Source organism: Penicillium citrinum (genome assembly GCF_028827155.1).
Source record: "Penicillium citrinum strain IBT 23319 chromosome Unknown utg000003l:1.0-4596430.0:1.0-4598250.0, whole genome shotgun sequence".
NCBI classification, from domain to species: Eukaryota; Fungi; Ascomycota; class Eurotiomycetes; order Eurotiales; family Aspergillaceae; genus Penicillium; species Penicillium citrinum.
In genome coordinates, this window is record NW_026622688.1 from 3,407,010 (window position 1) to 3,419,759 (window position 12,750).

General features: G+C 47.5%; 4 protein-coding genes across 4 annotated transcripts; 2 read left to right on the forward strand and 2 right to left on the reverse strand.

Moving 5' to 3' along the window:
- Nucleotides 1-2,105: 2,105 nt before the first annotated feature.
- On the reverse strand, nucleotides 2,106-2,803 carry N7469_004498 (MGR2/ROMO1 family protein; the record flags this gene model as incomplete). The annotated part of the gene is made up of 5 exons (XM_056643418.1): nucleotides 2,106-2,229; nucleotides 2,365-2,455; nucleotides 2,531-2,560; nucleotides 2,627-2,653; nucleotides 2,740-2,803. 5 exons carry the CDS (start codon nucleotides 2,801-2,803, stop codon nucleotides 2,106-2,108), a joined length of 336 nt encoding a protein of 111 aa, XP_056502830.1.
- Nucleotides 2,804-3,623: 820 nt separating this feature from the next.
- Nucleotides 3,624-5,961, forward strand: N7469_004499 (uncharacterized protein; the record flags this gene model as incomplete). Its single annotated transcript, XM_056643419.1, has 3 exons — nucleotides 3,624-4,027; nucleotides 4,059-4,749; nucleotides 4,804-5,961. The coding sequence occupies 3 exons, from the start codon at nucleotides 3,624-3,626 to the stop codon at nucleotides 5,959-5,961; spliced, it is 2,253 nt and encodes a 750-aa protein (XP_056502831.1).
- A 1,006-nt stretch (nucleotides 5,962-6,967) lies between these two features.
- N7469_004500 (uncharacterized protein) lies at nucleotides 6,968-7,867 on the reverse strand (the record flags this gene model as incomplete). The annotated part of the gene is made up of 3 exons (XM_056643420.1): nucleotides 6,968-7,371; nucleotides 7,429-7,710; nucleotides 7,768-7,867. The coding sequence occupies 3 exons, from the start codon at nucleotides 7,865-7,867 to the stop codon at nucleotides 6,968-6,970; spliced, it is 786 nt and encodes a 261-aa protein (XP_056502832.1).
- Nucleotides 7,868-9,275: 1,408 nt separating this feature from the next.
- Nucleotides 9,276-12,218, forward strand: N7469_004501 (PA and RING finger domain protein; the record flags this gene model as incomplete). Its single annotated transcript, XM_056643421.1, has 4 exons — nucleotides 9,276-9,363; nucleotides 9,447-9,809; nucleotides 9,892-11,818; nucleotides 11,882-12,218. 4 exons carry the CDS (start codon nucleotides 9,276-9,278, stop codon nucleotides 12,216-12,218), a joined length of 2,715 nt encoding a protein of 904 aa, XP_056502833.1.
- Nucleotides 12,219-12,750: the final 532 nt, after the last annotated feature.

The following is a 12,750-nucleotide window of genomic DNA, read 5'->3' on the forward strand; positions in this document are numbered from 1 at the left end:
GGTGCGCCTGAACCGGCATAGACCATTGGTAGACCACTCAGGAGTAAAATACGAGAATGCTGCAGCCAATTTGCACCACTGTGGATATTACTATGTATGTACGGAGTACATGCCTAGATTATGCATGGTAAGCAATTCGCCTAGGACGGCCGCTCCGAAATTCGCCCGAGGTGATAATAGCATAAATTTCATGTACAATGTATATCTTATGTTCTCCTCCCGGAGTGCGTACTAGATACTTCCAAGATTCGTATTCGGGACTTACCTTGGCCGTCCCAGTGTAAAAGAATACGATGCTGCATTGGATCTTGAGAATGAGTTATATGTATAACACCGCATTGCTTCTTCCAGCTCGCGGAAAATCTCCAGCAATATGTAGTAAACAGGGACAGGTAACTAATAAACAATTAGTACATTCTGTATGTACTTTATCCATATTTACCTCAGCATGTTCTAGCCCACGCCGATACTTCCCAGTTTGGACATGATGAGGTCACACAATCAGTCGTGGCGCAAAGAGACAAAGAGTATGTTGAGTTCGAATTGAGGGGTAAACGAGCAGAAAAGACCAGATTCTGTCAGGGCCTTAATCCTGTTGTGGATATATTAATATAGATAATTACTATATATTTACTTATGTCTAACAGGGACCTTCGGATAGCACTACAGATGAAGAGAACACAAAAGTGCGAATCCTACGACTTTGCTCCGCAGTATCACTACTAGGATCCTAGAAATAACGGCTCGGATCCTTATCCTTTGCTAGCAGTGTGAACGGTCTTCGGAGCTCATTGATGCCAATGCCAACCCTGAAGTTGGTCTCATCTTGGAAGCACATTCAACGTAATCCACCGCCCAGTGAAGCACCTCAAAACACCATCCATGGTGTTTATACTAAATACGATTTATTACAATTCCATATTCCAACATCCAAAGTCATTCATACTGGGGCGGTTATGAGCTATTCGGAATGCGTATACTTTGAAAGTATTGAGATGATTTAGAGATGAAATATATCTGACTCGGTAACCTTATAGATTTGGAACTATTCTACCTACAGTAGTTCAGGTAAAATAGAAGAATGTCAAACGATAGGTATCGTTTGACATTTATATAGTATATAGCTAGGTAGCTATTTATATTTACACCATGGGCATCTATTCAAAATGCAATATCTTTGGAAACATGAGTCATTAATCGTTATCTGAATATATAAGGTACAGTATAACCATATCGCCATGTCAGACACCGGAGAGCTATAGTACTTGGAAAATCGATTAAGAGTATCTTCTCATTGACATATTATGGTCTGGAAAATCGCAGTCAGTATGGTTTCTTTGGTTGCTTCACATGGCAGCGGAACATGTTACTTCTCCAGAAAATATAAAAACATACACTATATTATGATGCTTACTTGAGACTGACACTTATACTAGTGTAGCAAAAACTACCACATATTCAAGCTCTTGCGGGTTGGAACATGACGGTTCATTTAGGTCTGAAAGTGGAGAATGCCATTCAAATGACATCAGACCTGTGTATGTAGGATGTAGAAACCAAACAAAGAAAAATACGACCGTGAATAAGATCTTGAGCTTAAGAACTACGGTAGATGCCTTCAATCATAGTACTAGTATATATTTCACTGGCAGAAATTGTACTAATTGAGAATTGGACTTCGCGAGTAGACATGACTAGCCAACTAGCCACCGTTAAGTTCACAGTGGGTGATGAACTTAACCCCAGAATACGAGGTGGAATTGCATACTGGAATCGAGAGGACTAGTATAAGACTATACCGTCTCCATGCATCCGGGCCACAGCTTCGGTGAAGGGAATGATCGGCTAGTACCGACAGACCCGGGAGTGCATTTCGCACATGTATATTAAACAGTAGATACCCGCTGGCCTCGAGAACTTGGCATTCGTGGCCAAGTTCCCCAGTCATGGATACTCAAAAACAGTCATTCCAAGCACCTCAAGCTGCCAAAAAACGCTCAACAAAATGTATTGGTTATATCGTACAGTACACATCCCCGCTTTCGATTTGGTCATGTTCGCATGAACCTCGGGCATCTCCACGCAAACGCCGAGGAATGTGAAGCTTATTGGCGCATCTGTCGGAGGGGGCTCTGGCGAGGGAGCATCATAGGGGGGCCGCGGGCACGGAGCCAGGCATCATTGTGGGGACCATCAGTACGGATCACGCTGCCGATGGACATGAAGAGTCTATAGATGGAGAAAAGGACGTTTGATTAGCTTCCCATGAACAAAGAAAAAGAGAAAGAAGAAGAATAATAGATGCAGATGAGCAATAGCAATGTTGAAGAAGTAGTTGAGGATGAGAGTAAAAGCAACACATACCCGAAAGTGGCACCGGATCCAAGCATGTACTTGCCTAGAGTTCGCATGACACCATTGGGGCCTGCGCCGTATTGGAAGATGGTGACAGTACCTGTAGTCCATCAGTCAACTGCGTAATAAGACAGATCAAAGGCAATGGTATTGTCTCGACTGAATGTGTACTTACCGATAATGAAGCCCATAATTCCACCGACAGCTAAAGGTGGAGAACCACGTCAGTTCGACCGAGCTCATATACTTCAAACCTGCAACAGATACATACTGGAGCCCATAAGACCACCCATTTTCACTAGAGAATAAGTTAGCCCAGCGCGAAAACAAGAATCATCCATTCTCTAGGTGTAGTCTAGAAGGCGGATTCTATGGGTTACTTACTCTTGTCAAAGGTCGAAGGGCCATGAGCACCTCCGCCAGGGGCAGGACCTGCAACAACGGGCATACTGAATTAGATGAAGAGAGTTTGCGCGAGGTATCACAGTAAAGTAAGTGAGCAGAAGCTCAAAGGTGGATGAAGTCAAGCTGAAAGCCACGGATGGGATTCGGAGAAGCTGCTTTTTCCTCAAGCGCATCACGGAGCCATCTCCGCCTTTGTCACCTGATCCCAACGGCAACCACACGTGCGGACAGAACACGTGACCCTCCATGGGCCATTCGACGAGGGACCGTCAAGGGAGACGATCTCCTCCCCTTGGGTGAACACTTCATGGCCGACCATCCTTGATCTTTGATCTCTCACCCTCTACATCCTTGCTAGGCCGGCCTGGAGCCTGTATCAAGGCGGTAGCTCCGTCTATTGTTTTCTTCGTTGTCCTTGGGATGGTGTGAGACACCGGTCGCTGTTCAGTTTCCGGAAAGACCTCACACGCCTCCCTAGTCTGGGGCACGGCTTTTATGTTCCAGTTTGCGATTCATTATCTCCCAAGTTATATCTGATAGGTGAGTCTTGCTTTACTTTACTGGTCGGGTGGCTAGTGGACGACTTCAGTCTATCTTCTCCGTCTCAGGGCGCTGGGAATTTGTTTGGCAAGCGACCGGCGCTAACGCGACGTTCTAACCTAGCCGACCAGAAAAAACAACCGCCACGTACAATCTACAGACAATTCGTTCACCCATAAATACCGACTTGAAACTGCATAGATCGGCGATATAAGGTCAATTATTCGAAAATCCTCTGATCGCATTTTACCGACATCGGTTCACGCTCTTCGAGCACAGCTTTGACTTCCTGTTGTCTCGAACTCGCGTTGGTATCCTTCTCCATGACTGCTGTAGCGTCTCCGCCTAGTGTGCAATCGGGGTCTCGCTTGGGATGGTATAGCACTGGCGACGGAGGACAAGGAGCTCTGTCTTCGATGAACACCGACGAAGTATCACGGATGTTAATGCCAAGGAAACACATTCAACGGTCAAATTCATCTTCCTCGCTTGGGTCTTCTACCTCTACAAACACTGTGACTAGCGTCTCGCAAGATATTCATGCTGGACAGGCCTCCAAAAGCGAATCTGGTACCTGGTCATCGAAACCGAAGTCGACTCGCAAAGTCTGGCCGAGCTCCAAGGCTGAACCAGTCTCCGGGGTTTCCAACGCACGATCTCAGGCCGGCCCTGCATTTTCTTCAGGACCAACTGCCTCATCCACAATGTCCGCGATTCACCAACCACCGTCTATTGTTCCATCCCAACACATGCTTCAGTCATCTCAACAAAATGGAGCCCGACAACAGCCTAATGGACAATCTGCGGACCCCCCCAGCCATATTGGCTCTGACGCCGATGAATCAAACCTTTGAAAAGAAGCAGATAAACGTGCCATTTTATCCGGATGTCTTACGCATTGGCCGCCAGACGAATGCGAAGACAGTCCCTACCCCCCTGAACGGTTTCTTTGATTCGAAGGTCTTATCCCGACAGCATGCTGAAATTTGGGCTGAGAAGACCGGAAAGATCTGGATCCGCGATGTCAAATCATCTAATGGAACCTTTGTCAATGGACACAGGCTGTCCCCAGAGAACAGGGAGTCGGATCCCCACGAATTACGGGAAAATGATACACTTGAGTTGGGAATTGATATTGTCAGCGAGGATCAGAACACCATTGTTCACCACAAAGTTTCGGCTAAAGTTGAGCACGCCGGTCTTTACGGCTCGACTCCTAACATCCTCGACCTGAACTTCGGAGATCTAGACCCTGCTTCTGGCGGTGGTCTTCTGCCCTCACCCCTCAGTCAACCCCTTTCACACATGCGTGGACGATCTGGTAGCAATATGAGCAACCGGTCTGCTCAAAGTGCCGCAAGCAATCAGCTCAACGCCATGCAACAACAACGTCAAATGAACTACTGGAACTCCCCTATTTCAGTGGAACAGGTTGTCAAAAGACTCACAGTAAGTTTACAGATAACGATTGATCACCTTGACAACTCTAACATCATACTATAGAACGAGTTGAAGCAAGCAAAGCAACAGTCTCAGGATCTTCGCCAAACCGACGAATTCCTGATAGCAATTAGGCAGCCAGGCTATATGGAGAAGGAAAAGGCCAACAAGCCATCCCCTCTCGAAAGTAACCCCCAACGTCAACTCAATGGACGCCCCAAAATGCCCCGAGTCGATTCTTTCTCTAGGTTCTCTGATCCACCGGCACCTCCACCCCAGCAACCCCTTCCTGAGAAGCCCGACGCTCCCCCTCGCACTGGATCGGAATCCTTCTCTCCTCTCAAACGAAGTGATACCGATAAGCCCAAGTCTTTCCCTACTAGCTCTCCTGTTTCACGTGATTCAAGCCAAATATTGTCTCTGATTGAGGCTCTGTCAACCGCTAAACGCGAGATTGATACTCAAGGAACTCGTATCAAGGAGCTTGAAGATCTCCTTCGTCAAGAGAAAACTGCACGTGAGTCTGCTGAAGATAGAGCCAAGCAACTTGAAATTAGCGCCTCTACAGAGGAAAAGCAGCCGAAACCCGAGAATAATCTCGATCAAGCTTCGGAAGATGAAACCCTTGTCAAACAAGAACAACACAGCGTTGAAGATGCTAAAGGACCAACTGGCACCGTCTTACAATCTGAGACTCCTTTCATCTCTGAAGAAAAGGAGGTTGAATCATCTGCTGCAGCCCACACCGAGCAATTACAACGACGTCTCGATACGATGGCAGAGGAGATGGAAGAGATGAGAAAGCAGATGGCTTCTTTCAAGCAGCGCGCTGAGACTGCCGAAGATGAGACTGTGCAAACAAGAAAGTCTCTCGCAGATATGATCGAAACTCTCCGCCAAGAACGTGCAGACAAAGCTGCGGCTGCGGCTATCTCCGAAGAGAAGAAGGCAGATGGAGCAAGTGATGAGCCAGCGAAGGGCGGCTCTGATCATGCATCTCCAGCTGAAAATGGTGTTGCCAAGGCCGGAACTTCAGTGCAGAATTTTGAGTCTGAATCTTCGAAGCATGAAGAGGCCGACGATACTTCAGCCACTGCAACGAAATTACAAAAGCGTCAATACCTCGAGGAAGCGAGTCCGTATGCGTCCATATTTGGAGTGGTTCTCTTTGGGGTCGGTTTAATGGCCTATCTCAACGGGTGGCAAAAGGTGGACAAATAGACTACTATTTGTGGCTTCACCTTGCACACCTTGTTTGACACATTAATTATTTCTTTCTGCAAAGCCTGGCGCCCTACGTGGCCGATCAACCAGCATGGTCCTTTTCATTCCGACGACTCTTTCCACATGACGACTTGACTTCCCTGTACTCTAGGCCTGGCCCCTGGCTAAGGAGCCTAGCTACTTTGATAATTCTGGGTTTGGTGTTGGTTTTCCATTGCCGTCATATTGCATAGTTGCATATTGTGACCTTCCTTCTCTCCTGTCTTTGTGTCATGAGCTCCTTTATTCGCACCAATAACGATCCTTGGTGCTGAATGTCCTGATCCTTTACCTTGGGTTGATTCCCACCTGTTTTCTTTTATTGCAACGTCACCCTGTCTCCATATCCCGTGTCTCATCACCTTAGCCTACACAGTCTTTATTTTTTTTATTTATCATTTCTTTCATATCCTTTCTAAGCCTCTTCCTTCTTTCCAATGTCGACCCTTTGCCTTTCAAGGTACTGGTGTCAACCTTTTTCTCTGCACATGATGGAAATTACTATGAAAGGTTCATGGTTTTGAGTCTTTTTGATGCTATTGAATTAAGTCTTTTCTTGGGAAGATTCCCACGAGCATGATTGAATGGCTACGTCTTGATAACGCAGTTTCCTGGAGGGTGTTTTATATGATTTCGTATTCATTCCATGGTTACTTTAGCGAATAAATGTTTGATTTATGTCGCCTGGAAGCTTGCAATCTTTTGCTTTGCTTAGTGTATGTTGTCTGAGTTGTGTTGCTTACTATGATCTGACTGTACGAGGTATCCGGGTACGTACACACGTAATGCTATGATTCAATAGCATTATGAAAAGTAATATTTGATTGGTATTGACGTGGAGTTTGGTTGACAAATTTACATCAGGTCCATTCTTCAAAGTGTACACTAGATAGGAAAAGTAACAACTCAAATTAGAATTACGATGCTTGCTGATACAATCCCCTAGTAATTATCCCGAATCAATTTATTGTCCACGCTGCTGGCCACTAGCAGTGTTACTGCCGTAATCAGAGCTCTTCACACGGGGATCTAACTTATTGAGGAGATTGGAATGATGCGGTCCGGATGATCTTCTCCTTCCCGGCTCCTGGGTATTGTAGCTGCTACCTCCAGCAGCAGCAGTGCCTCCAAATTCTTGCTGGCCGGTGTGACTGTGGAGCTGAGATTCGTCAGATTTCATCTGGGGAACCATATTGGATCCCGCATTACTACGGGTATTGTAGCCGTGTGTGCCACCAACATTTGTGCCATGAGTTGTATCGCTCACGCTGTGGGGAGCAGCACCATACCCTCCGGCATAGCTGGAGTTATAAGTGTTGGGAGCTTCAGTGGTGCCCATGGTATTCGAGCCGTGAGTGTGCCCAGCACCTGGTGCGTTTAGTCATGAGTATATATCAGTAGTGGTATTTTTGCAGGATTGAATACCTTGCATAGGGTCTGCCATTCTGGGATCGTGACGAGTGCCGCTGCCATAACCACCAGAGCCATAATTACCTGTGCTATCCATTGCATTTGAGCCATATGCTGCGGTGCCCGTGGTGGCATTTGTACTCGGATTCATGTTGTTTGAGGCATAAGAGCTGTCTGTATTGCCTTTGTTGGAACTGAAGATACTTGTATCTTGAGGGTTGATACTGGATGTATTTCGAGCTTCGGAGCCCATGGCAGACGAGTTATAGTTGTTTCCTCCATGGTCGACACGAGTATCTATTGAGATAGGTGAGTTAAAGGCTGTCAAAATACGCTTCGAGGATTGAGATTTACCATCGGTCTTGTGAGACATCTGAGACGATTCATGGGACGAACCCCTTTGGTCATGATGGCCAGTAACGGCATCCTTAACTTTGTGCATCAAATTCGACATTGCGAAGAAACTTGAAAGGTGATGAAGTAAATAATAGCCTAGTTCAACGATGGGTATACAGGCTGGAAAGTACAGGTTGAGCCGGATAAGCCGGCGTAAAGGCCTGGCCTATTGCCCGTTTATATATCCGAGGAGCATACGTCAGGCTACGTTGACCAAATATCTACGCCGCATATAGATCAAGGATCCAGTGACGCAGTAGTCTTGGAACCCGGGTGTATAAGAGAACAGAAACCAGTCAGATAGCGAGGTCTTCCATTTTTTTTTCTTGAGAGGCTGATGACGTCCAAGCTAACTCTTCGATATGCCGAAACGACCACTACTTAGCGAACGACTGAAGCACCCAAGCCCGCCACTTAGCACCTCAATTGTATCTCCGCATGATCATGATGCAGAGCTGATGCGTAACCAGGGATCTTTTCCCCCAACTGATCTTGACATTCCATGGTATTCTGGTAGGTAAGACCAATTACTTGTAGTAAATACCCAGTCTAAGTTTGATCAATAACCACTGACGCCAATGTGCACCGTTGGTTATATGCCGCGGTGAACAATGATTTTGATCTAAAGAGGTTTGCTAGCAAAGTTTCCCTTGCCACATATGGACTCAACAGATCTGGACTTTTTGGAATATTCTTTGTAAGCTCTGTGTTAATTGTGGCAAGGTACAAGGATGCCATTCATGCCGATAAAATACCGTACGTCATGTCGATAGGTGGAGACTAGTGTATCGCTGGATCACGCTAAACTGCAATGGGGTAGCTAAGTGGGTTGAGGTAATCAATTGTATCCTTCTACGTACAGTAACAAACTACGATGGATGTTGTAGGGCCACTCCCAAAATATCGCCTGACAGAGTGTGAGTCGGCCTCTTGCATACAGAAAACCTTGTCCATTCTGTCTATGTACAATCGAAACTCAAAGATAATATGGTGCAGGTAAGATATGCAACTACCCTTTAGTATCGAGACAAAGCGTGGGTGGGAGGGTCCCCAGAGTGGAACTGGGGGGGGAAGATCCGCGTGGGCTACTGGCTAGTTTACAGCCTTGAGAACCGTTAAAGGTACTCCGTAGTCCGATTGATATTCACGTCTTTATCCCAACCTCGTACAGTTGATTTCTCTCCTTTAACGGAGACCTCTCGACTTTTCTGTAAGCCCAGAATGACCGGACAACGTGATCAGGCAACGTGACCAAACCCGGCCTTGGCAACTCTGCCTCAGGCATATCAAGATTATGCCGTCACAGCCCGTTACATAATCCTCATGGAGTCTCTCCACTTCGGGAGTGACTTCACCATCTCCTTATCATCCTCTGTACCCCTCCGTCCTTTTTTATACCCCGAGCGTGCGTTGGCTTTGGCAGTTGCTTCTATTCTGTTGACCAGCGGTGCTGCTCATTGTCCTCGATGAGTGGCCGCCTGTTCGCTGTTTGTTATCCGCCAACTGTTGGATTGGTTGACCGTCACGTTCGTCAGCCGCTGTCATACAACACAAGTTCCAACCGGTCCTTTCAAGGTGTTCTTTTGATGAACGTCTAAAACCCACCATATCAGATCCCACATTTTTTCCTCTTTCAGTTCTTGAGTTCTCCGAACTTCATACTACTACCAGAGATGCGACCGCCACGCCTCCTTCTCGTACTCTTCTGCCTGATTTTCTTGCCCATATTCCTGACCTTCTTTTCCGCCTTCTCCTCGTCAAATGTTGCAACCCCGAATACGCTCGCTGGACGACCGTCCGGATTACACGCTTTGTTTTCGTTCAACATTCCGGCATCACTCTTCCCCCGTCGGCAATCATCAGTCTGACCGATGACAACTCCACTTTCTTCCTTGCCCGCCCCGCGGCTTTCGGCCCACTTTTACCAGACAAAGGCCTGAGTGGTCGACTCTGGGTAGGCTCTGGCTTTGGGGAGCCAGGTCTTTCTACGGGGGCTGAGGGTGAGTTGGGCTGTTCCGATATTCCCGGCTGGGGGGGAGGGAACTGGCCGCAAGAACCAGGATATACCTTTAAGGAGCACAGAACTGCAATCTGGCCGACCCGGCAGTGGTACGGTCGATGATTTCGTTGTTTCACAAGCTCGTTCCCGGCTACCATCGCAGGCAGAGCCTGCCCACTCAAGTGAGCACCACGATGATGCTTTACTCTCCCCAAATGATGGAACCGACGATCATTTACATCACCCTCTACCGCAGTCCGGCGTTTCAGACACCGGATCCTCCCAAAGATATGGTGACTACGTGCAAAGCAAGCAGTACACACACGCTGACATCCAGTCGCTGCAAGAAATGGCTGAGATTCAGGGGAGGGTTGTGCTACTGAGTCGTGGGGGTTGTGGCTTCCTCGAGAAAGTCAAATGGGCTCAGCGTCGAGGTGCCGTTGCTGTTATAGTAGGAGACGATACCCGTGGTGGCAATTTGGTAACCATGTATGCACGGGGTGATACATCGAATGTCACCATACCGGCTCTATTTACCTCCCACACAACAGGCCATCTCCTTTCTTCATTGATGCCGACCCATTCGGATGCGGCCCATGGACTTGGAGATGCCTTGAAATCGCTTCAGGCAAAGCTTGCTGGTCAAGCGAATGCCGAAGTACAAAAGCCCACGGTCACAACAACTACGACTGCGGAAGCCACCTCCACACCCTCTTCCACGAGCCTTTCTACTCCTAATGTGCGACCTTCTCCCGTGTCTGAAAATTCCAGTAGCGGGTTCTTCCGCAAGCTGGGCTATCTACTAGGTTTGTGCAATAAACATGGCGGATCCAATGCTGTGGAGGACAGCCGACGTCCACCAAGTAGCGGCAACCTTGATTGGATGATGCTTGGATCTTGGGAAGGTGCCAATTCTCGGGCGGAAGCTTCTAAAGGACGCAAAGACAAGACCCGATATCGTGGCAAAATTGATGATAAGTCGAGTGAATCCAAGACCGGTTTATCACCTGAAGGCGTTGACGGTGATGACTTCGTCATTGGTGTTCAAGACTGGAGAGATCCTGACCTGATGGCACCGCGCGGAAGTACACTTCCAACCCCCAGTTCCTCCATCAGTGGAAAGGAAAACCCCAAGGCTTCCGTCCTCGACAGCGATGTTGAATCGGGCACTAACATTCTGCGTGGTGGTAGCATTACCCCTGGCAGTGGTGAGTATCAAAGTATTGACAAGTCGACTGGTCATGTCCACGGCGCCGGTATGAAAGAGTTAGAAGACGATTCCAATGCTGTCAATAAAGTATCCAATCAACCACGAAAAGGATGGTTCTTAAGTCATTTTGGTTGGGGCCATAATGAGCCAGAACAAGCGACCCAGCCATCTGCATCTCCTTCAGTGCAAAACCTTCCCATTAACCAAAAGACCGAGAAACTTGCTCAGCCATCATCTCCAGTTGACCCTATGTATACAGAACATGAGGGCCTCTGGGTCACCTTGACACCAACTAGCATGTCAACTAGCCCCTTTTTCGACACTCTTCTTGTCCTTGTCGTCAGTCCGCTATTAACTCTGACCGTTGTATACGCCTTGTTACTGCTGCGGTCTCGAATCCGGCGGCGTCGATGGCGAGCTCCGAAATCTGTGGTCGAACGCCTACCTGTCCGAACATACCATACAATCACCAATATCTCATCTTCGTCTAGCTCCAGCTCTCTGCGCAGCATTAGCCCCGGACCTGTAACACCCACGTCCCCACTTCTTGGCAGTGGTAGCCGATCAAGTGTACCTCGCTCAAGCCGATCACGCTCTCAGACCATTGCTGGGATGACCGTTGACCCATCGATGGTTCAAAGGGAAGAAAAGCCCACCGGCTTACCTTCAGGCTCCGTCCTGTGGCGCCGCAAATACACAGGCAGACAAGTTGAATGCGTTGTTTGTCTTGAGGAGTATATTGATGGGCAAAGTCGAGTGATGAGTTTACCCTGTGGGCATGAATTCCATGCGGAATGCATGTAAGTCTTCTAATTGAAACGTCCCTGTTTCACACCGTCATTGCCTGCTGACATTTTTCATAGTACTCCATGGCTTACTACTCGACGACGAACCTGTCCAATTTGCAAAGGAGACGTCGTTCGTTCTATGGCTCATTGCCCCGGTGACGATACTCGTGAAGACAATGAAGAAACACAAGAGAGACAGACTCATGAGCCAAACTCTCCGTCGGAGGCCTCTTCCGCCCCGCTTCTCATCAATAATGTGGTTGGTGAAGCTGACACCGAACAGAACGCGGGTCTTGATGGTCATGCAAATTCTGCACCACAATCAAGCTGGAGGAACTTGGCCACCATCAGCTTTTCCGCTCTCAGTGGAGATACTATCTGGCACCAGGCTCGTGCGGACCGGAACCGCTAGCCACCCAATGGATTCCATGGATTTCCTGGGTTTATCTTTGTGTTATACACATTTCTCTCCTCACACTTTCACCCATTCTGTATTAGCGATTGTCTGATTCCCTTTGAATTTGATTTGCGGGCGTTCAGCGAGGACATATCGGAGTGCTTAGCGGTTGCACAGCACCTACGAGCATCAAATGAAGCGGCTAGGTATACATCGCACGGTCTATCATTCTCCATATTTATTCGTTGAATTGAAAACCTCAATTGATACCCTTGTGTCGGATTCTGCTGCTGTTTCCATGCCTAACCCGAGACCCATACTCTAAATGGTGCTTACTTAGCCAGCCTCGCATGTTTTTTTGAACTTACTGGATTGTAGCCAATGCATTCAAAGAATGAATGTATTTTTACTCATTTAGTGTGACACCCTGCTCGGTATAAAACAGGGCCAATCCTACAATGGGACAGGAGTGAGAAAGCGTGATCTGTTCAATATCATTTCCAATCTCATACATTTCTGTCTAATAAGAGTCCAGTCTTTGATCGAG